We start from the raw sequence: 20,684 nt of genomic DNA, 5'->3' as shown, positions 1-20,684 counted from the left end.
CTGCCTCCAATTACAGTCACATTCGGAGGTCCTGGGGGTCAGGACTTCAAAACATAGGGGCGCCTGGGTGGCTCAGTTGGTTAAGCGTCTGCCTTGGGCTCAGATCATGATCCTAGGATCTTGGGATCGAGCCCCACATCTGGCTCCTTGCTCAGTGGGAACTCTGCTTCTCCCTCTCCTGCCTCTCCACTTGTGTGCTCTCTCTCTGACAAATAAATAAAAGCTTTAAAAAAAAAAAAAAAAGACTTCAAAACATAAATTGGAAGGGGAGTCACAATTCACCCGTAACAACATCCTTCCATTTCTAATTTTTAAGGGCTCCTGGAAGATCTTCTCATGTCAGCCTAACCTGTCATTCTGTTCTAAAGTTTTGGCCAAAAAATGCACCTCCTTAAATAAGTCAGTCCCAGAGCTAATAAAAGATGAAAATCTGGGGATGAGCACAGCTTGCCTTTGGGGTCCTGGAGACCAGCCTCCCTATTTCACTTGCTGAAGCCCACTTCTTAGCAGGACTTGACCCCCAAAAGGGAACCCCCACTCCCACCCCCACCCCCAGGTGAGAGTGTGTGATGTGGAGCAGCGACTGGAATGGGCCTTCTTGCCAGGCACAGAAATGCTCCCACCTGCCTGTAATGGAAAGCTCAAGAATGGAAATCACCATTGGCCATGCCAGCATTAGATCACCTCCTCTGGACACTTTTTTTTTCCCCAAAGACTTCAGAGCATAATCAGTGCAATTAGAAGGCAATGGCTGTGCTTACATAGTAGCTGCAGAGACCCAGACACCTTCCTGGTGGAATGTTCTCCCTTATCTCCGCATGGCTGGGCATTATATAGTCACAGCAAAAATTGTCACGGTCTCCTCAAAATCTGATTTTTTTTTTTTTTTTTTTTTTGGCCCCTGCAGAAATGAAGACGGACTGAAAACAAAGCGTATTTCCTTTTTCACCACCAGAGGGCGCCAGCGTTCTGGGACCGAAACAGGTGTGTGTCCATGGGGGCAGATGAGACAGCCGGTCGGGCAGTTCCCTGCTCCACCACCGGGGGTCGCCCTCGCACGGGGTTTCCCCGGAAAAACCTGGGCGTGCCCGGTGCCTCATCAGACAGGTTTGGCCTGCATGTACCCTGAAACCCTCTTCCTGCTTGCAGTCTGATGAGACTGGTATATAAATGTGTGGATAGCTCTGTTGTGAGTGAGCATCGCCGAGAGATGGTACACCTGTTAGTGCCTTTCTGTAAGGGTCATGGCATGGGATGTGGCTTGGGGTTCCCCCCATTTTGCAGATGAGGAAGCAGAGGCTATGGGCTTGCAGTCAGCTCAGGCTCCCGTAACAGAGAACCACAGACTGGGCAGCTGAGATGCTAAAAATGTATGCTCTCACAGTTCTGGAGGCTGGAAGTCTGCGATCAGGCTCCTCGTGAGGATCTTCTTGCTGTGTTCTCAGAGGGAGACAGAGACAGACAGACGGACAGAGCAAGCTCTCTGGTATCTCTTCTAAAGACACTAGTGCCCTCATGGGGACCCTCCCTTCATGACCTCATCTAAACCTAATTACCCCCCAAAGCCTCCAACTCCAATTATCACTTTGGGTAGGCTAGGGCTTTGGGGGGGACACAGTCCAGTCTGCAGCACAGGGGCTGACTCACTTGCCCAGGTCATGTGGCTGCTCGGTGACAGAACCAGGTGTCAGCCCAGCGCTGTGGGACCCCAGCACTGTGTGACCCCAGCTCTGAGGCTGGGGAGAGCAGCACCATGAAGTCCTCACGGCCACACTATAGCAGCTGGTGAAGGCCTCGTGGAAACACAGCGCCACTGTCCTGGCCAGCCTGAGGGGCTTGGCCTCTTCCCCCAAACTCATCAGAAACGGGACTGTTGCTAGAGTGTTCTGACTGGTCTCACAACCAGGCTAGATCAGCCAACGGTATTCCAGGAAAACCACTTCTTTTCGTTCATCGTCTTCTGGGAGGTACAGGGGAAGGTGTGGACCTGTCCCTCAAGCTCCTCAGCCAGCCCTCTTTTTTAACCCAAAAGTGAAGACTTGTAAAGCCAGCTATGCTCACAGAAATATCCCTCAAGACGCTGTCCCGGAGAACAGGAACCAGTATTTAGGTCATCCTCAGTGTAACATAACTTTCTTCTTTGGCTCCATTTCTGTTGGCAAAGCACTCTTTTAGTACAGGTGGTGTAAGACGGGGACGAGAAATGCCAGAGGCCAAGACACATTTGCAGGAGGTGGACCTAAATAGTCTGTCCACCTGTTACTCTTCTTAATGACCTAATATGTGTGTTTATACATACGATATCCATATGCATCAGTCATGAATGAGTGCGTATGTTTTTTTACGTGTGACTTAAATATAACATGGAACAGACCTAAGTAAATAATAGGAATTTAGTATATGACAAAGGCGGCATTTCAGTTTAGTGGGGGAAACACGCTTTATTATTTTAATAAATACTGTGGTGTACCTGCCTGTCCAGTGGGAAGGAGAAAGTCACCACACTGGATTCCCTACTTTACTTCTACTGCAAAAATGTGCATGTAGGTTTCAGATTTAAACAAAGAAGATAAAGAAAACCATAAACATTTAAGAGAATATAGGTATAATTTGTGGATGGAGAAGTCCTTTAAAACCTAGGTGGGAAATCCAGAAGTCACTAGAAAAAGACCAAAACCTTGGGCTTTGTAAAAATTGAAAAGCCTTGTTCAGTAAAAGGCATCATAAACTGAGCCATGATGCAGACAGACCGCGAAGGAATATTTTCAACGCAAATCATTGCGACACAAATTGGCTTAAGTCCCTGATACACAAAGACTGCTTACAAATTAATTTTTTGAAAAGGACAACTCAATTGGAAAAAAAAAAATAGGGGAGGGCAGTGGGTATAAACAGTTTGCAGGAAAGGAAATCCAGATGGCCCAGAAACGGATGAGAAGGCCCCAAACCACACTCATGGGGACATATCATGAGGAATTTCATAACTCATTCTTTTTAAAATGCGGGGCCTTAGGACTTTGGAAACTGAGTCCAAACATAGGGATTTGACTTGGAAGGAAGGACAAACACTTTCTTCTTATTGACGCTGAAAGGGTATACTGCCCGTGGAAAGGGTAGCTGGGGAATGGATCTCGGTCAGGCTTCTGTTACTGTCGGTTGAGCCTTGTGAACTCGAGTGGGTCAGAAAGGTGTCTCCAGGATGGAAATGCAGAAGGGCAAGAGGAGGTAGGGCCCAGCACTCAGTGGGACCAGACGCTTCCTTGCGAAGCCGCCAAAGCGCAAGGCCACAGGCACGCCACAAAGAAACATGACAGGAGCGTGTACTAATGTTCTGAAAAACGGCTTTGCCGGTGGCTGGCTGGAGCCCGTCTGGGGAGCCAGGTGAGGAGGCCGCGCCCCTTGGAAGTCTCCCTGGCAGAGGTGGGTGGTGGCTTTGGCCCTTGACAAAGGCCTCTTGAGTTTGTCCATTTCGTCTCAAAAGTTGAGGCCCACCCCAGCATGAAAAGAAGGAGACCCGTTGCAAATTCTTCCCCCCGTGGGGCTTATCCTTCCGGGGGGGCCGCTGATCCTCGGGTAAGGAATGACATGTAAAAGCTAACTTGTCTGCCGATGGATAGTAAAATTCCAAGGAGATTTGTGTACAATGAAGTAGTCCTACTTGCACGGTGGCCTCGTCCAAAAATAATTTGGACAGCCGTTTTTACGGTAAAACTCAGACTAGCAGGGTCATAAATAACTTAGGAACGATTACAGTTCATAAATACTTAGAGCTGTGCTCTCCCAGGCCCATTGCCGCTCGGGGCCAGCGGCTCTGCAACAGGTGCTGCTCCTGCAATAGTAATTCCTTATTCCATCTGCCCGCTACTTACAGGGGCTTCGTAAACACCGAGGGACGACCTGAAAATCAGAAAACACAGGGGCCAGGTGTTCTGAGTGTGTTCTCGGGGAAGAAAGTGAGCCTTTCTTCCTTCCCATGCATGTTCCTTCAGTGTGTGTCAACGCAGGCTAAAGTGAATCGTTCTTTATCATTGGGGAGAAAACAGTCCTTTTGAACATTTTTCTTACGTTCAAAGCCGTCTTTAAAAGTCTGTGGCACCTTCGTTACACTCCAGAAGGCACTGCGCTGACCCCCCCTCCCTTCCCACGGGGGCCCGCTGGGCTGGTTTTCCGGGCGCCAATTTCGGGATTCCATTATCGCCTCTTCTGGAACATTCTCGGATGCCAGGTTACCCCATTAGCATTGATACCGCGGGTGACACGTGTGGAGAAGAGCCAGAGCAAAGGGAGGAAGTTGTGATCAAGGGCAGGAAAGTGGTTCCAGCCCAACAAAAGAATCCCGCTTCTCTATCTTGCTGGGCTGGCAGAGGGCCGGGGGAGAGGGCTTTGGGGCCGTCTTTTATCTTGAGTTCTGGGAGCTGGAGCTGAAAGGCACCCTTGCGGGCATGGAGTCCTGCCCCCCCTTACCAGGGAGGATAAGGCACTTTGGAGATTTTGCTGAAACCTAAGTCTCTGATCCCCATCAGTGTGTGAGTCCAAGCTCCCGGCCCCAGTCGCTCTTGGCTCCCACGCTCTGGTGCCCGAGGAAGGAACACATATGACACGATCTCCATGGGAATCCCATAACTAACCCCATTCACGAAGTCACTTAAACACTAGAGAGTTGGCTGGCTTTTCAGAGAGTGGCATCTTAGGAAGCATAAAAACCAAGCCCATTGTATTATTTGCTAATGGATTGGCTTTTTGTTTTTAATTGAAGATGTGTCTGCCATAAACAGAATTTTTGAATGGTGTCAGATGGTGTGGCATGAATATCCAGTCTCCTAGTCACTCCCCTCCCCAGAGACAGTGGTGGTGTGTGCGTTACCGTTATGTTTGTGTCTAACATCCGTGTACACGCATGTGTGCCTGTGTGTGCTCACATGCCTGTAGCGGCATGTAAAACGCACACACATGTGGTACGTGTGCACACACCTGTGATGTCGTATGCCTCTGGCCCCCATCGCATAATATCTTTATGCCTATAAAATATATACGTGAAATGTACATAGTGCACGGGCTGTGCGTTTGCTCCCACACCTGCACACACCCATTTTCACTCACCAGTAGCTGTCGAGTGTTGCTTCACCTCCACGTGTAGACCTGCCCCGTGCTTTGCAATAATTATATATTATCCCTGTCGCTCATCAGCTGCCTCCCTGCGGGGGGGAGGGCTGCCTTCTGTCTTTGCTGTTACAAACAGTGTGCCTGGGAGTGTCCTGCCTTTACAACCTGGCCACACACGTGCAGGGACATCTGCAGGACCAGCCCCTGGAATTAGAACCCTTCGGTCAGGAAGACAAGCACCTTACTCAGGTCGACTTGCCGAAATGCCCCCCCAGAGGCTGCTGCCAGCTCGCACACCCGGGTACCTTCCATGCCATGCCGGGATGGTCCAGAATCCTCTGCCAACATCCTTTCTGCTTTGACATCTCTTTGCAGCGGGGGTGCTGGAATTTCCGGCCTTCCTAAGTGAGTCTTTGGAAGTCCTTTGTCTGAACGACAATCACCTGGACGCCATCCCTCCCTCGGTTTGCCTCCTGAAGAGTTTATCAGAGCTCTACCTGGGAAAGTGAGTACCCAGCCGGCAGGGGGAGGCTGAGTGTGCTTCTGTCTCCCATCTGAGGACGCAGACCCCGGGGGGGAAGGAAGCCATCTATGTACGGGGAGGTAGCAGGGGGACTTTGAGAACCGGGCTTCATCAAAGAGGTGGGAGAGGGAAAGGCAGGGGCCATGATGCCTGACGCCTTCTGTCCTAATGAGAACTGCTCAGTCCTTCATCCTTGCATTTGCCGAATCCCTACCGCTGGGCACCGCTGGGGGGTGCAGTGTGAGAAACAATGAAAATATCAATTCGGTTACTTTGCCTTTTTGAGAAGAGACACTGATAATCTTTATGGCGTCCTAATTGATAGAAGAGAGAGGATGTTGGGGGAGGAAATCTAGTTCTAAGCCACGGGGCTCTGCAGAAGGCAGAGCTGGCTTTCCAGCGAGGAAGGCTTCGGAGATAACTGTCTCGACGGAACGCTCGAGATGTTGGGCTTGGGGTGCAGGGCCCAGAGGCTGACAGCCTGCCACGTGCACGCATGCGTGTAGTTCTTTGTGTCCTCCCACGGTGTGTGTGTCCCCTCAGCAATCCTGGCCTCCGTGAGCTCCCGGCGGAGCTGGGGCAGCTGAGCAACCTCTGGCAGTTGGACATCGAAGACCTGAACATCACCAACGTGCCCGCAGAGATCAAAAAAGAAGGTAGGCTTTCTGAGGCAGCACCCCTCCCAACCCCAACCACCCCGGGAAAAGAGGACTCGAGTCCAGTCGTTAAGGACCTGGGCTGGAAGCGGCTTAGGCTTCCGTGGTTGGGCAGGTGCAGAGAGATGACCCAGAAAGTGATGGTGTCTGAGCGCCATTGTACTGCAATTAACCACGTGATGAAACTATGATTCTGTGGGCGGGAAGGATACCATCTTTAGGTCCTTGACTTTTGGACTCCACTTTTGGGATAATTATGACTGCAGCTTCCCTGCACCGTCCAACCCAATCGCCCTCTCCACGTCCCCCATTAGAACACGTGGAAAGCGTTCCTTCAAGACAGGATTTTGTTTCCCAAGAGCTGCGAGCGTGTTCTCGTCCATACGTCAGGGGCGTCTACCTTCCCTGCTCTGTGATTTTGCCCAGGACCCAAAGCGATGCTGTCTTACCTGCGTGCTCAGCTGCGGAAAGCAGAGAAGTGCAAGCTGATGAAAATGATCATCGTGGGTCCTCCGCGCCAGGGCAAGTCCACCCTCCTGGAGATCTTACAGACGGGGAGGGCCCCCCAGGTGGTGCACAGCGAGGCCACCATCAGGACCACCAAGTGGGAGCTCCAGAGGCCAGCTGGCTCGAGAGCCAAGGTCAAGGATGGTCGGCGTGCTGAGTCCCCATGGGCGGGAGGGAGATTCCCGGGGCCCCATCTCTCTCCCCTCTCCAGAGAGCCTGGGATTTTCACAGCCTGGAGCCTCAGGCCCCGGATATTTACAAGAGCCGCTGTCTGCTATCTCAGACCAGCTCCTGCCAAGGGTGGTGAATAGTTTCTTAATAATTTCTTCACATGACCTCGTGGTTGTTCTGTTATAGTTAAGTGGAGGCTTTGGGCCAGTGGTTCTTTTTTTTTTTTTTTTTTAAAGATTTATTTATTTATTTGACAGAGATCACAAGTAGGCAGAGAGGCAGACAGAGAGAGAGGAGGAAGCAGGCTCCCTGAGCAGGGAGCCTTGATGCGGGGCTCGATCCCAGGATCCTGAGATCATGACCTGAGCCGAAGGCAGAGGCTTAACCCACTGAGCCACCCAGGCGCCCCAGGGCCAGTGGTTCTTAGTCTTGGCTGTCCATTAGATTTCTCTGATGGGCTTCTAAAGATAGCAATGGCCAGGCCTTGCCACTCCTGGCCCTAAGGATGGCATTTCAAAGCGTCCAGAGTAGCTGTCCCCGAGAGCAGAGAGCAAACTGCTACCATAGGCAGCAAGACACAGCTCACCTGCCCCTGATGGGGAGGCTGAGGGCGCCCCTGGAATGAATGTCCATCCCCGCTGACACCGGCTCCCACCCCAGGTTCTGAAAAGTCCAGTTCTTAAGCCCTATTTAAAACGAATCCTCTGGCGACCCCATTAATCATCTTGTTTTCTGTTCAGTATGAGCCAAAGGAAAAGGAACACAGGCTCGCCCTGGAATCGGGGGAAAGAGCCTGCAGAAGAGTTGGGGGGATAGAGCACAGCACGAGTGCTTAGCTCTTTCACCCAGCTCAGGGAAGGAACGCACTCCTATCACACCTCCCTTAGCTGTCGCCGTATTTGCGGTTACACGGAACCACACCAGGACCTGGGTGCGAGGAGGCTGTTGAGGGCAACAGACGGGTCTTGGGGCCAGAGGCTGCACGATGGCCCCCCACGGCCCCCAACACAGGGCCGACTGGAGACAGCTTCCCTTGCAGTCTTCTGCACAAGATCACTTGCCAAGTCAGGCTTTCTAAGTTCGGGTCATAAAGCATTTAAGCCATATATTTTAACAGACTCAGACACCAGTTCTCTAGAGAGCAGAGTTCCGCCTGGTAGTACCAGAACCACCACCCCTGCCCCCCCAGGACTCCCCAGGAGTGAATCTCACTAACTCATGTCCGGAGGCTCTTGAAAACCACCCAGGATCTCTGGATTCTCTCCTGTTTCATTTTGTTGGGTTTTGTTTGTTTTCTTTGTTTTTGTTTTTTGAGTAATTACTCAGTATCACTTTCTTCCAGCCGGTCTTCAGCAAATGATTGTCCAAGGTCCGAGGGGTGAATTGCCGTTTCCATCTTTCCTGTCCCTCGGCCCCCACTTCCTTTCAGCCGGCGCTATAATTTCCCCTCCTTTGTCAAGGGACCACCAGCACCTGATCTCTCGAACGCGGAGGCCCGTCCCTGCCCGTGTGTCTGGGCCCTCAGCCAGTTGAGAACAGCTGTCCGTTTTGATTCCTTTGCAAAAGCAGGTCAGCACGCCTTGTCTCAGCGGCCAGCGTGCTACGTTGTGGAAACGACCCTTTGCTGCAGAAAGCTGCCGTCTTTCTGCTTGGGCCAGACTCTGAGCTCACAGGATGACAGAGAAACCGCCGTTTACACAGCCTTTCCCGGCAACACAACAGCTAATCTTTTGTTTGGTTCCCACGACGGGACGGCTTCCCATCACCCTCGGGGGGCGGCTTCCCTCATTGGGCGCTGCGCTCTGCCTGTGTCCTCGGCCGTGCCCTCGCATGGATGGAGGTTAAGCCTTGGTGTGAGCATCGACGTCAGCCCCGGGGGTTCCCTCCAGCAGGAGGTCTAACCGTCTGCTGCAGAGACAGAGACACAGCCATGTCCCCAGTGTTCCACAGACATAGGTGGACACAAACACCCCAGCCCACGGGCACCCGCCTTCCAGTGCCTGGCCCTGTGCTCTGTGAGCGGTAGATAGAAGCTTCCAGAAGTCCCACCTTGGCACTGCTGGGTCCCTTTCCCTTGCTTGGGTTCCTTGATTCCCGAGAGAGACAGCAGGACTGGCCGAGCCCTTCCATGGCTGTGCCTTTCTTAGGCCCCTCGCACAGCACCGGAAGCCGTCGGTGACCTCAGTGTGGCTGTGACTATGGCTGTGGTCCTAAATGCCTCCTAAATGTGGCTCTTGTTGCTCAAGCAGGTGGAGTCTGTGGAATTCACCGTCTGGGACATTGGTGGCCCCGCGAGCATGGCCACCGTCAACCAGTGCTTCTTCACAGACAAGGCCCTGTATGTGGTGGTCTGGAACTTGGCTCTGGGCGAGGAGGCCGTGGCCAGCCTCCAGTTCTGGCTGCTCAACATCGAGGTGAGGAGACACCAGACCCTCAGGTCACGGGCCGCGGAGCCTCACGGGGGGCCCACCACTTCTCTGAAGCATCCCCCTTTATGGGGAGGGCCAGGAAATGGTCAGGGAGAAACGCTGGGCATCATGGTGGGCGTTAGGAGGGCCCCTGATTCATAGGTCACCGTGGAGCCCTTAAAACCCTCCTCCACCAGATGGTTGTCTGCACCCTCGTCATTTTCTTCTACCTTAAATTTAAGAGCCCACCCCCACCTTGGACCCAAAAGGAAGACAGAGCCCCCCTCCCTTTCATAGGTAAAGATTGGTAAGAGCCTGGATGTGGATGCAGGCCAGGTCACAGGTGGCAGACACACTGGCTGAGGGAACAGAGATCCAGCCCATCTGGGATGCCCCTCCTGGAACCTCTCCGTGCACAACATGCCCTCGAGGTTTCCGGAGGTTTCCCGGGAGCTGTTTCCCAGTCCCGTCTGTGCTCAGCTGTGGGGCTGTCTTCGGCAGGCCAAGGCCCCAAACTCAGTGGTGCTGGTGGTCGGAACGCACCTGGACTTGATCGAAACCAAATTCCGAGTGGAGAGAATCGCAACGCTGCGCGCCTATGTGCTGGCACTCTGCCGCTCGCCCTCTGGGTCCCGGGCCACAGGCTTCCCCGACATCACCTTCAAACACTTGCAGTGAGTGTCCTGCTCTCTCGCACCTGGTGCCCAGCGGTTGCTGGGGCTGCGGTGCCCTCACGTGTCCATCTTCCCCGCCCCGGGTAGGACAAGCTCCCGCTCGTGGATTGGCAGGGCAGAGCGCGGACACCCCCTCCCCAGGTGTGTGGGTCCCCCCTACCCCATGGGTCCCCTCCTCAGGGTCCCCTCCTTGCCTGTGGCCTGTGTTGAGCATGCACGGCCCCCATGAGACCCAGATGTAGAAAGTCGTGTACCACCTGTCACATTTACTGATCTCGGACGGATCACAGAGCCCCCATGTGGTCCTGGTCCTCACGTTGGGTCTGAGTGGTCCGAGCCAGTGCCAGTGGGATCGGGGCTCTGAGCTTGTTGCTTCTCTCCCCTCCCGTCCTTGGGCTCATGACGGTCCCGTGGGTTATGGGGACCATTGTGCCCTCTTCACAGATGATGGAAGGAGCTCAGCGAGTTAAACATGACTTCTGTCGTAGGAAGCAAGTGTGGGTTGCTATGCTGTGCTGGGGGCTCTTGGGTTCCCCCCACTTTGGGTGGGGTGCTGCAGTCTTGGCGCAGGGATGAGCCTGGGGTCACTTCCGCTTGCCTCAGAGCACAGGATCGGACTGACCCTGATGCAGAGCTTCAGGACTCCCTCATGTGCCCTTGAGAACACCCCTGAGGCCTGCAATAACAGGATCTGGTCCAACCCGCCTCTGCCTTTCCAGCTTGTGTCCTTGGGGGTCACCTTGCACCTTCGGGCCTCACTTTCCTCCTCTGTAAAATGGGCGCACTTGGGACACGGTGCGTCACTCCCTGCACAGAGCGTTGCACCAAGTGAGCCTTTAATGCGTGTCTCTACGCTCACCTTTCCCGGGTCCTTTTAACATGCCAGCGTGAGGGACAAAACCCGGGGACACAGAGATGCTGCCCAGCTTTTCGGAGAGGAGCCGTGTGGCGAGGGATCACGTTCTGTTTTGCACTCGCAGTGAGCTCTCCTGTAAGAGTCTGGAAGGCCACGAGGGGCTGCGGCAGCTGATTTTCCATGTCACGTGCAACATGAAGGACGTGGGCAGCACCATTGGCTGTCAGAGACTTGCGGGGAGGCTGGTGCGTGCTCAGGCCTCCCGCTGCAACTGGGAGGGCAGGGAGCTCCCTTTCTGTCGGGAATCCCAGCACCTATGCTGCGTGCTCAGTCGCGCTGGTCCCTGTGCAAGCAGTTTTGGGGGAGGGGTGTGCAAGGGTGCAAGGTTGAGGGGGTGCAGGGGTGAGCGGGTGAGAGGAGAAGGTCACCCACTCAGGCCTCCGGGGAGCGGGGGGCAGCAGGCGGGGCCGGGTGGGTGGGGCGCGGCTCGGGAGCTTTGGGGGCCCAGCCAGCCCGCCTGTCACCCAGATCCCCAGGAGCTACCTGAGCCTCCGGGAGGCCATGCTGGCCGAGCAGCAGCGCCGCAGCCTGGGCGACGACGTGCAGTACCTGACGGACAGGCAGCTGGAGCAGCTGGTAGAGCAGATGCCTGACAAGGACATCAAGGACTACGAGGACCTGCAGTCCGGTGAGCGATGCCCCAGAGGGCGGCGGAGGGGCGGGGGCAGAGGGAGCCCTGGGAAGGGGCAGTCCCATGTTTCACTGCTCGGCACCTGTCTGCAAGTGACCATCAGAGCACTTGGCGTGGTTGTGACACGAAGGGGGGTCCGTGGTTTAAAGAGTAGGGACGTTTGCAAAGATGGGATCTGCGAATGCTGGAGGTGGGCGGGCCGGAGCTCCCCAGCGGGCCGTCAGATCAGCAGGTTGGCAAGAGTTCCAGGGTGCCACTAGGGCACCCGGGACGGGGCAGCAGAGCCATCTGCAGGGCCATGTGTGCTGGGGGCATTGCTTGCTTTCCAAGAAGAACCAGTGACCCGGCCCCCTAAGGACTAGGTCACCCTAGAGTCCCTGTCACCCTTTGTCTGACACTGCTCCCCTTCCCTGGGTAGCCATCAGCTTCCTCATAGAAACCGGCACCCTGCTCCACTTCCCGGACACCAGCCATGGCCTGAGGAACCTCTACTTCCTTGACCCCATCTGGCTGTCCGAATGTCTGCAGAGGATTTTCAACATCAAGGGCTCCCGGTCGGTGGCCAAGAACGGGGTGATCCGGGCAGAAGACCTCAGGATGCTGCTGGTGGGGACCGGCTTCACACAGCAGACGGAGGAGCAGTATTTCCAGTTCCTGGCCAAGTTTGAGATCGCCCTGCCTGTGGCCAACGACAGGTGAGGCCACGGCCGGGCCGCTCATGCTGCGCCCCCATGGAAGGAGTGGGGCTTGGGGTCACTGGGGGCTTGACCAAGAGCTCCAGGCACGGGCCATGGGGACGGATGACCTGCCCGCCTGGGCTGGCCTCTCCTTTTTGGGCCCCGGGGGGTCTCTTTTCAGGGGCTTCAAAGAAACGCATTCACTGAAAAAAAAAAAAATGTAAGAAAACATGCATGAATGGCATTAAAAATATCTTGCAAGGGGGGGGGCTCATATTTTAAAGAGTGGATTGTTTGGTTATTTGGTGAATGCAAATGGGATAAGTGACAAGGAGACACTAATTATACAGCCTGGTTTCCAAATGCAGGGGGGCAGGGCCCGGGGTGGGGGTGGGTACGTGTGGGTCCCATCCAGTGATGCTGCCTTTGAACTGGCTGGGCACACAGGGCCTCCATGTCCCAATTTCAGTTTCAGCTGCTTCCTGGGTCTGATATTGATGTTGCCCACAAGGCAGTAACCAGGACCCCAAACCCGCAGACCTTTTCCACGCACCTACCGTAGACTGTGTCACCACCTGCCTCCCTAGAGCTAGAGCTAGTCCTAGAGCTCTGGGGTCATGCCCACTTGAGACTCTTGGGAAGCTGGCCTGGACCCTGTGTGGCCAGCCCAGAGACTCCACCTGCATAGACTGGGCCTCTAGGAGCCAGAGCTGGGCCACCGTGCCCGAGGCACCCTGCAGATTTCCACTTAATCTTGTAACTGTGGGAGAGGGCCTCTTGTCCCTCCAGCCCCCTTGGAGCCACGAGGGGGTCCTAAAAGGAGAAACCCCAAGGAGGGATTGAAAGTCTGCATGATCCCTCATACCGTGAACAAGGGATGTCTTTGACTTTCGTCCATGCAAAATGAGGCAGCCTCTAAGTTTACAGTATTTCTGAAATCAGAGAATTTTCCAGTTATTTTACCAACAGGTAAGAGGAATGAGGGGTTACCAGGACTCAATAAAAGCAAGTCGGTTCTGCACACATGTATGACCGGTTGAACCATAAAATTACCCAGGTTATGGCTGAGTCTTCTGGAAGGCTTATAGTCCGGTGGGTGAGACCACAGGGCCAGAATGCTTGCATACGAATCCCAGCTGCCTTTCTTGTCTCATCTGTACAACAGGAATAAGACTATCGCCAACTGGTATTATAATGATTGTGAGGATTAAATCAGATAATACATGTAGAATATGAGAAGTATCTCTTACCCTTAAAAGCTCCAAAGATGGGCCACCTGGGCGGTTCAGTCGTTTAAGTGTCCGACTCCTGGTTGCAGCTCAGGTCACAATCTCTGGGTCTTGAGATCAAGCCCCAAGTCGGGCTCCTTGCTCAGCACAGGGTCTGCTTGAAATTCTCTCTCTCCTTCTCCCCCTCCCCCTGCTAGTGCATGTGCACACATGCCTGCTCTCTCTCGCTCTCTCGCTCTCTCTCTAAAATAAATAAATCTTAAAAAAAACCTCCAAAGACATCAGGTGTCATAAGCATTATTATTGTTACCCTCCCTCTATGTTAAGTACTTAAAGCCAGTGGTATCTGGTTCCCTAGAAAGTCACAAATGTCCAGGTACTTTCCATTTTAGCACAGGTGTAATGGTTCCCTTGTGCCCTAGGCAAGTTCCCTCTCCTTGCACACGAACGTGTATTTGGTTAACGGTGCTGCCCAGCGTCTCTGAGAGCTCCTGGCCCACAGAGCTCCTGGCAGTCACGGTGGTGTAGCGTGAGCTCGCTCCTCCGTAGAGACATAGTCATCACCCCCCTCACCAAGGTTTTGTTCAGCAGACACAGGAAGAATTTGCCTCTCCCATCCCCATCTTGCTGACTGTCTGGTCATCCCGCGGTTCATCCCTTTGCCGCAAGCGATCGCTTTCCAGCAGGTGAGCCGGTGTCGGTGTCTGGAGCAGAGCGGCCGTGGCCCGTCGCTGGCATCTCTCCTCTCCCGTGCTGGCTTCGGAGCGGTCTCTGCCTTTGGCCACGTGGAGCAGCTGCTCAGTGTGGGCTGCGCCGGGGCCCCTGGGCGCAGAGCCCACTCCCTCGCCTCACTGGGCACCACCCGGGAGAGAGGGAGGCTGCAGGACATGGCCGGTGTGAGCTCCACACTGAGTGTGGTGTGGGCGGAGGAAGTGGCGTAAATCATGGCAAGGCACTGATGAGGACCTCTGGATTGGGGAGGGACGGGGATCAGATAGATGTACAAGGACTTTTCAGAACGTGAAGGACTAAGTCAGGCTTGGGTAAAGGCCTGGGGGTGGAGGGAGAGACACTGTAGCTGGGGTGAATGAGAAGGTCCTCTTACCCCAGAGCCCGAGTGGCTGAAAAGGACCTGAAACCTCACTGGCTTGCCCTGTCGGCCCCCCCCCCCCACCAACCCTGTTGGGCAGGTGTCCTTTCTCTTCCCGTGTCAGGAAAGGAGAGTCTGCACGGGGTTGCAGGGTTGAAGGCACAGAGCTGGGATGGACGCTTCTACGATATTTTCAGAATAGAACCCAGACCATTCTAAAGACACTTTATTGGAGCTAAACTGATGTATTTAAAAGCTTCAGGGGAGCTGAAGGCACAGTCTTTGTTCAGAAAAGAACCCACAAAAGGCCACCCCGTGCCTGCTCCCGCAGCTCCCCGCACACAGAAGATTCTGGGTTTCAGGCACGCTCTTGGAGGGGGCCTCCCCAGTTTTGGCTGTTGTCAGCTGACTCAGTGACTCAGCACTTTTATGCTGAGCGAGAGGGCTCTCATAAAACATCCCTCCGTGCACAAACAGCCTCATTCTAACTTTTAAGGCTATGGTGTTGTCTCAGCCGTCCAAGAACAATAAATAGCTTCGAAGGCCAGAAACATGACTCTGACCCCAATGTCTCCATGGCCCTTGGAACTGTGCGGCTGTATTTGTGTTTCCTTTGCCATCCAAAGTTAATTTTAAGCGATTCCCCAGTCACAGCCCCCTTTGCAGTGAGCGGACTGAGACTTACTATGTCTGATGTGTTTATGACCACAGACATTCTCATGTCTTACCTTAACATATTCTAGTCGCTGTCCTAGAGGTCTTTCAAGAGGTACCTTTGCTGTCCCCTTCTTCATTTCCTCTTGGACCATTTATTCTCAAACACAGAAACTACCCTGTCTGTCTAAAAGTAGAATTCCAGGGGCACTTGGGTGGCTCAGTTGGTTAAGCATCTGCCTTTGGCTCAGGTCATGATCCCAGGGTTCTGGGATCAAGCCCCGAGACGGGCTCCCTGCTCAGCAAGGAGTCTGCTTCTCCCTCTGCCTCTGCCTGCTGCTCTGCCTACTTGTGATCCCACTTTCTCTCTCTGTCAAATACATAAATAAAATCTTTAAAACAAACTAAAAAATAAAAGTAGAATTCCAGAGGCTCTGCGAGGGGGAAGGCACTGGGGCAGGGGTCCCAGGCCAGGCCACACCGTTCACCTGTCCCCATTGATGTGTTCCAGCTACCTTCTGCCACACCTCCTTCCATCCAAACCCGGCCTGGACACTCACGGCATGCGGCACCCCAAGGCCAACACCATTCAGAGAGTGTTTAAGATGAGTTTTGTTCCCGTCGGCTTCTGGCAAAGGTTTATAGCACGGATGTTGATCAGCCTGGCGGAGATGGACCTGCAGGTAGCGGCCATTTCTACCCCGAGCGGGGGTGGGGTGGAGGGAAGGGGAATGCACGCAGGGCACCCAGAGCTGAGCTCTCCTGGGAAGGAGAGGCCCTTTGCTGGAAGGGGTTGACTGAAGCCCCTTTTTCTGTAGCAAAGCTGCTGCCTTAAGCCCAGGAGGCCAGCATGAGCACAGCTGCCTTCTCTTCTGTGGCTGGCAGACAGACCCTTTTGCGCCCTTCTGTGAATAAGAAACCAGCCTCTAGCTGGCTCAGAGTCCACATTTTAGGAGCTGTGGTTGTAAACCAGTCCACATCAGAAATCCCCTTGTTAGAACAGAGATGTCCGGGCCCCCTCCGAGGTTCCAATGCAGTGAGTGAGGACTGGGAACCGGCCTTTTGCATATATAACCATGGTCCCCCACGATGCCCCGGGTTTGGAGACCACACTTAGAGAACCGTGGCTTTGCTGCTCAGGCAGTGGCCTGAGCTCACCTGGGGAGTTTCTGACAGACACGGACAGAGGGCAGGCTGCCTAAATCAGACTCTCTCGGGGCGCCACCCAGGCATTGGGAGTTTTTAGAACTTGCCAGGTGACTTCACCGTCAAGTCCGAGAACCACTGGTGTGGACCTTTAACTTGGTCTGGAAGCAATGAAGACCTGACCCAAGCAGTTCCTTTCCATGGATTCACCCGATAGGGGGTCAAAAGGAGTGCTGGCTTTCCGCCACCCTTAATTTCATGCAAAACAGTAACACGGAAGTAGTATTTGTCTAGAATGGCGTTTCTCAAAGTGGGATTCCAGAACCTCACCTGGGAACATGTTAGAAATGATGGGTATTAAGGAGGGCACGTATTGCCTGGAGCCCTGGGTGTAGTGCATAAACAATTAATCTTGGAACACTGAAGAAATATAATTAAATTAAAATATAATAAAATACAATGGTAAGGAAACAAATAAATATTTAAGATTTCTCTAAAAAAAATAAATGCAAATCCATGCCCCCCACATACGCACCCACTACGTCAGAAACTCCAGGATGGAGCCCAGTGCTCTGATTTTCACAAGCCTTCCAGAGGATTCTGACCCAGTATGAGCACCCCTGGCAAAAACTTGGAATATTTGATGCTAAATTCACTATGAATAATTGTTGAATAATTGATGCTAAATTCACTATGAGTTTTATTTTTGCCACATTCTAATGAAAAAGGCCCTTATGGAATTAACAACCCCATGGCTGAAATGTTAAAAAATCAATACAAGAGCCTGAAAATCGTAACTGCTGTGGCCCGTGTTGCGGGGGGTGGGGGAAGGGCTTGCTTGCAAGGCTTGGGGGGCCCAGTGATGATGGGAAAAGTGGGTACAGGAGCTGGCTGGTCTACAGTTCTGATTCGGTCACCCTGCCCTCCCTTTGAACTGTCCTCCTGCCGCGTTCTAAGTGGGAGGTCACAGAACACAGCATTGCTGTCATCGTGGGAGGCCTGAGCTCCCAAGTGGGCTCCTTGAGGGAGGGTGGGGGGCCCAGCTGGGCGTGGGGGCGGGCGCCCTTCCAGGCGGCAGCCCTCCCTCCAAATGAGAGGAGAAGTCCCATTAAAATTCAGACGAGGAGGAGTTCAGTCTCAAAAGTAGTCAGAAGCATACAAATTCAAGCAACAGATGAAATGTTGACCACTTTGCACGTCTCAAGCCCCAGACTGAAGCCATAGTGGGCAGCTCCAGAAGCAGGACACGTTCTCATGCCGTGACCCGTGTATATACGGTTGAATTCTTCCCACAGCGGCTCCTCGGTCCATAGCCAGAGCCTAAAAACCGTTCAGACCCTTGGGCGCAATAATCCTACCGCTAAAAACGTGAGCGAAGGAAATCACTTGGAATCAGAGAACGCTTTGTGACTTTTCCTGGATCATTGGCCTGGCCTGCTTGAGGGAGCGGACGATAGGAACAATCCAGACATTCCAAGAAACAAATGATCGGGAAGTCACTATATTTCACAAAACACTGGGCTTTAGAAAAATGACTGTTATGTGAGTTTTTTAGTGGCCTAGGGGAAGTGAAGTTTTTGAAAGCATCCAAAATGAGAAATTTAGAAAATTAGAAATACAAAATTAGAAAATATGGCTTCGGCCGTTTTCCAAACATATACGTAGACAGAAAAAAAAAAAAATCCTGGAATAAAAGACACCAAAATCTCTCTGCTTAGTGTTAAGTTGTTTGGGGGTTTTTGTTTTTGTTTTTTGTACGTTTCCCTGTATTTTCTACATTTTTCTCACGTGAATTTTTGCTTGTCAAATCAGGGAGGGAAAAGGTTTGAAAAAGAAGAGCCTATGGTCCGTCCTTTGGGAAAACTGTGCTCCCAGAGTGTTGTGAGGCCCCCTCCAGATCGTGCAGTGTTTCATTTGGCAACGGGATGTGCGGTGCGGGAGGAGGGAGTGGGGAGGACGGGCGTCATGTATCGCGATGGGACCAGGCCGGCCTCTTCAGGGCTCTGCCCGGCACCGGCGCGGAGGCTGGAATGCGTAAGCAGGGTCTTTCCTCTCTGTCTTTCAGCTCTTCGAGAACAGGAAGAATTCTAAAAGCAGACACAGGAAAGTCACCATTTATAGTTTTACAGGAAGCCAGAGAAATCGCTGCAGCACATTCAGAGTAAAAAGAAATCAGACCATCTATTGGCAGGAAGGGCTCCTGGTCACTTTTGATGGGGGCTACCTCAGGTAGGAATGGTCAGAAACCTGCCTGACGGGGTCACCATGGTGCCGTGGGAGCAGCCCCCGTGGCGGCCTCCTCCAGGGGACCGTCTGCTTGGCGTCCAAAGTTCTTCCAAGAGCAGCTTATCATGGCAGCCTGCTAGAAAGAGGAGACCCTCCCCAGCAGCTGTCCCAAGCTCCCCCATCTCCTCACCCCTCCTCCTCTCCCCTGGCAGGACAGGAAAGGTGAAGGGAGGTATAGTGACCACAGCCCAGGACTTGAGGGAAGTGGGTAGCCACTGAGCTCTGGGGTAACAGATGCCAGCAACCCCGTGGTCACTTAGGGGACACCTTCAGGAGCCTTGCTGCCATCTGGCTCTGTCCCCTGGTCCTAAGCGATGATGGCCCAAAGGACACCATTGATCCCCCACATGACATAACAAGACACATAACTTAGCTCCCTTTTCCTGGTTTCTTTCCATTTTTGAGAGACAGAAAGACAAAGCCAGCTCGAGAGGTTTGATAAATGACTTTTAATCAGCTTTAATAAACACACAAGATGGTTTCGTATTTACACTGAGTTTTTCAAAATACTCTTCAGCTCCATGAGAAGGGAGGGAGAAAGGATCTTCCCAGGGGCGCCTGGATGGCTAAGTCATTGGGCATCTGCCTTCAGCCCAGGTCATGATCCCAGGGTCCTGGGATCAAGCCCCACGTGCGTTGGGCTCCCTGCTCAGCGGAAAGCCTGCTTCTCCCTTTCCCACTCCCCCTACTGGTGTTCCCTCTCTCCCTGTCTCTGTCTCTGTCAAATAAATAAATAAAATCTTCTAAAAACTTTTTAAAAAAATGGATGTTCCTACTTAAAGCTCACAGCTGCCACCTGGCAAATGAGTGTCTTGTAGTTTAGAGAAGGCGAGAACTTTCCCCAAGGTCACCCCTAGGGGTTGATCCCTGCCTGAACATACCTTCCTGCATCACTGGACTGGGAAGTGGTGGGCAGACAAGGCAGGGTCACACACACAAGTACACAAACACAGGGGTCCCCCTGACTGTCCTGCCTGGGCACAGGTTCCTGGGGTCAGGGTAGGGGTGAGGTGTTCCCTGGGGTTCGGGTCTCAGCCTGGAGGCAAGAGATCATCCCAGGGCCCTCCACAGCAAGATCACAGTGGGCTCTCCCTTTTGGGTTGCAGCGTGGAATCATCAGATGTGAACTGGAAAAAGAAGAAAAGCGGAGGAATAAAAATCATTTGCCAGTCAGAAGTGAGGGACTTCTCTGCCATGGCGTTTATCACAGACCATGTCAACTCCCTGATCGATCAGTGGTTTCCCGGTAAGAGAACATTCTGGAACCAAGTCTTTGTTCAGTTAATATTTCTTTACAAATCAGGGTAGGGCTCATTCTGCGGGGAGCAGAAGTCTCACTGGGATTCAGCCCATGGAAACCAGAGAGGTCCTAATGGCCCTTTGGCAGAATCCTGATCCCTGACGGAGCCCAGCTGTGACATGGGTTTGGGCACTATGGGGAAGATGTGGGCCCAGACCCCACAGGGTGTGTGCAGGCCTTGGCTCCCTGGCTGCCCACAGTGTTTGGGAAGACAGACAGGCCTGGGTGCCCTGCCTGGTCCAAGGAGACCCTCAATGGATGCTTCACACAAGTCCTGTTTACACAGAGAGGACGATGCTGAAATCTGGGGGGACCCAATGGATGGGGTGGGACAGCAAGGGAGCCACACCTGTCAAGGACCCCCATTTTCCTTTCCTGCCAGCTCCCACCCCCAAATCCCAGAGGTGACCAACCACCACATGGTCCATTGATCCACTTCTTCATTGACAATCCACCCAAAGAAAATACTGTTTGAAGTGAAGCTTCTGAGGCCCTCTGTTTGTTTTGCTACCAGAGTAGAGACAAACCCGCGGGGTGTCCTGCGGGCGGAGGCTGCGTGGGACAGACCTGGCAGCCTCTACCCTATGAGCCCCCAGCCTCTGAAGGCTGGCGTGCAAGAGAGTGGAGAATGGGTTTGGATGCCAAGACCTGCTTGGCCAGTGCCCTCGCCTCTCTGAGCTGGTGTGTCTCCTGCAGCCATCGCTGCATCCCAG

The 20,684-nt window shown here is 53.3% G+C and overlaps 1 protein-coding gene across 4 annotated transcripts in view; it reads left to right on the top strand.

The window, feature by feature from the left end:
- The window catches only part of LRRK1 (leucine rich repeat kinase 1), a 121,082-nt gene that overhangs the window by 76,371 nt on the left and 24,027 nt on the right, over window positions 1-20,684 (top strand). For 3 of the 4 annotated variants that reach the window (XM_032835992.1, XM_032835993.1, XM_032835995.1), the window contains 13 exons: window positions 908-984; window positions 5,479-5,608; window positions 6,170-6,282; window positions 6,709-6,923; window positions 9,210-9,374; window positions 9,870-10,042; window positions 10,130-10,183; window positions 11,023-11,143; window positions 11,427-11,586; window positions 12,008-12,284; window positions 15,751-15,922; window positions 18,451-18,614; window positions 19,778-19,917. In XM_032835992.1, coding sequence (XP_032691883.1) covers window positions 908-984; window positions 5,479-5,608; window positions 6,170-6,282; window positions 6,709-6,923; window positions 9,210-9,374; window positions 9,870-10,042; window positions 10,130-10,183; window positions 11,023-11,143; window positions 11,427-11,586; window positions 12,008-12,284; window positions 15,751-15,922; window positions 18,451-18,614; window positions 19,778-19,917 — 1,961 coding nt within the window. The remainder of the gene's footprint in view (window positions 1-907; window positions 985-5,478; window positions 5,609-6,169; window positions 6,283-6,708; window positions 6,924-9,209; window positions 9,375-9,869; window positions 10,043-10,129; window positions 10,184-11,022; window positions 11,144-11,426; window positions 11,587-12,007; window positions 12,285-15,750; window positions 15,923-18,450; window positions 18,615-19,777; window positions 19,918-20,684) is intronic. The other variant, XM_032835994.1, reaches the window with a different exon arrangement.

This window comes from Lontra canadensis, unplaced genomic scaffold (assembly GCF_010015895.1).
Source record: "Lontra canadensis isolate GAN:19392208 unplaced genomic scaffold, GSC_riverotter_1.0 scaffold89, whole genome shotgun sequence".
NCBI classification, from domain to species: domain Eukaryota; kingdom Metazoa; phylum Chordata; class Mammalia; order Carnivora; family Mustelidae; genus Lontra; species Lontra canadensis.
This window is presented reverse-complemented; position numbering and strand designations above follow the sequence as displayed.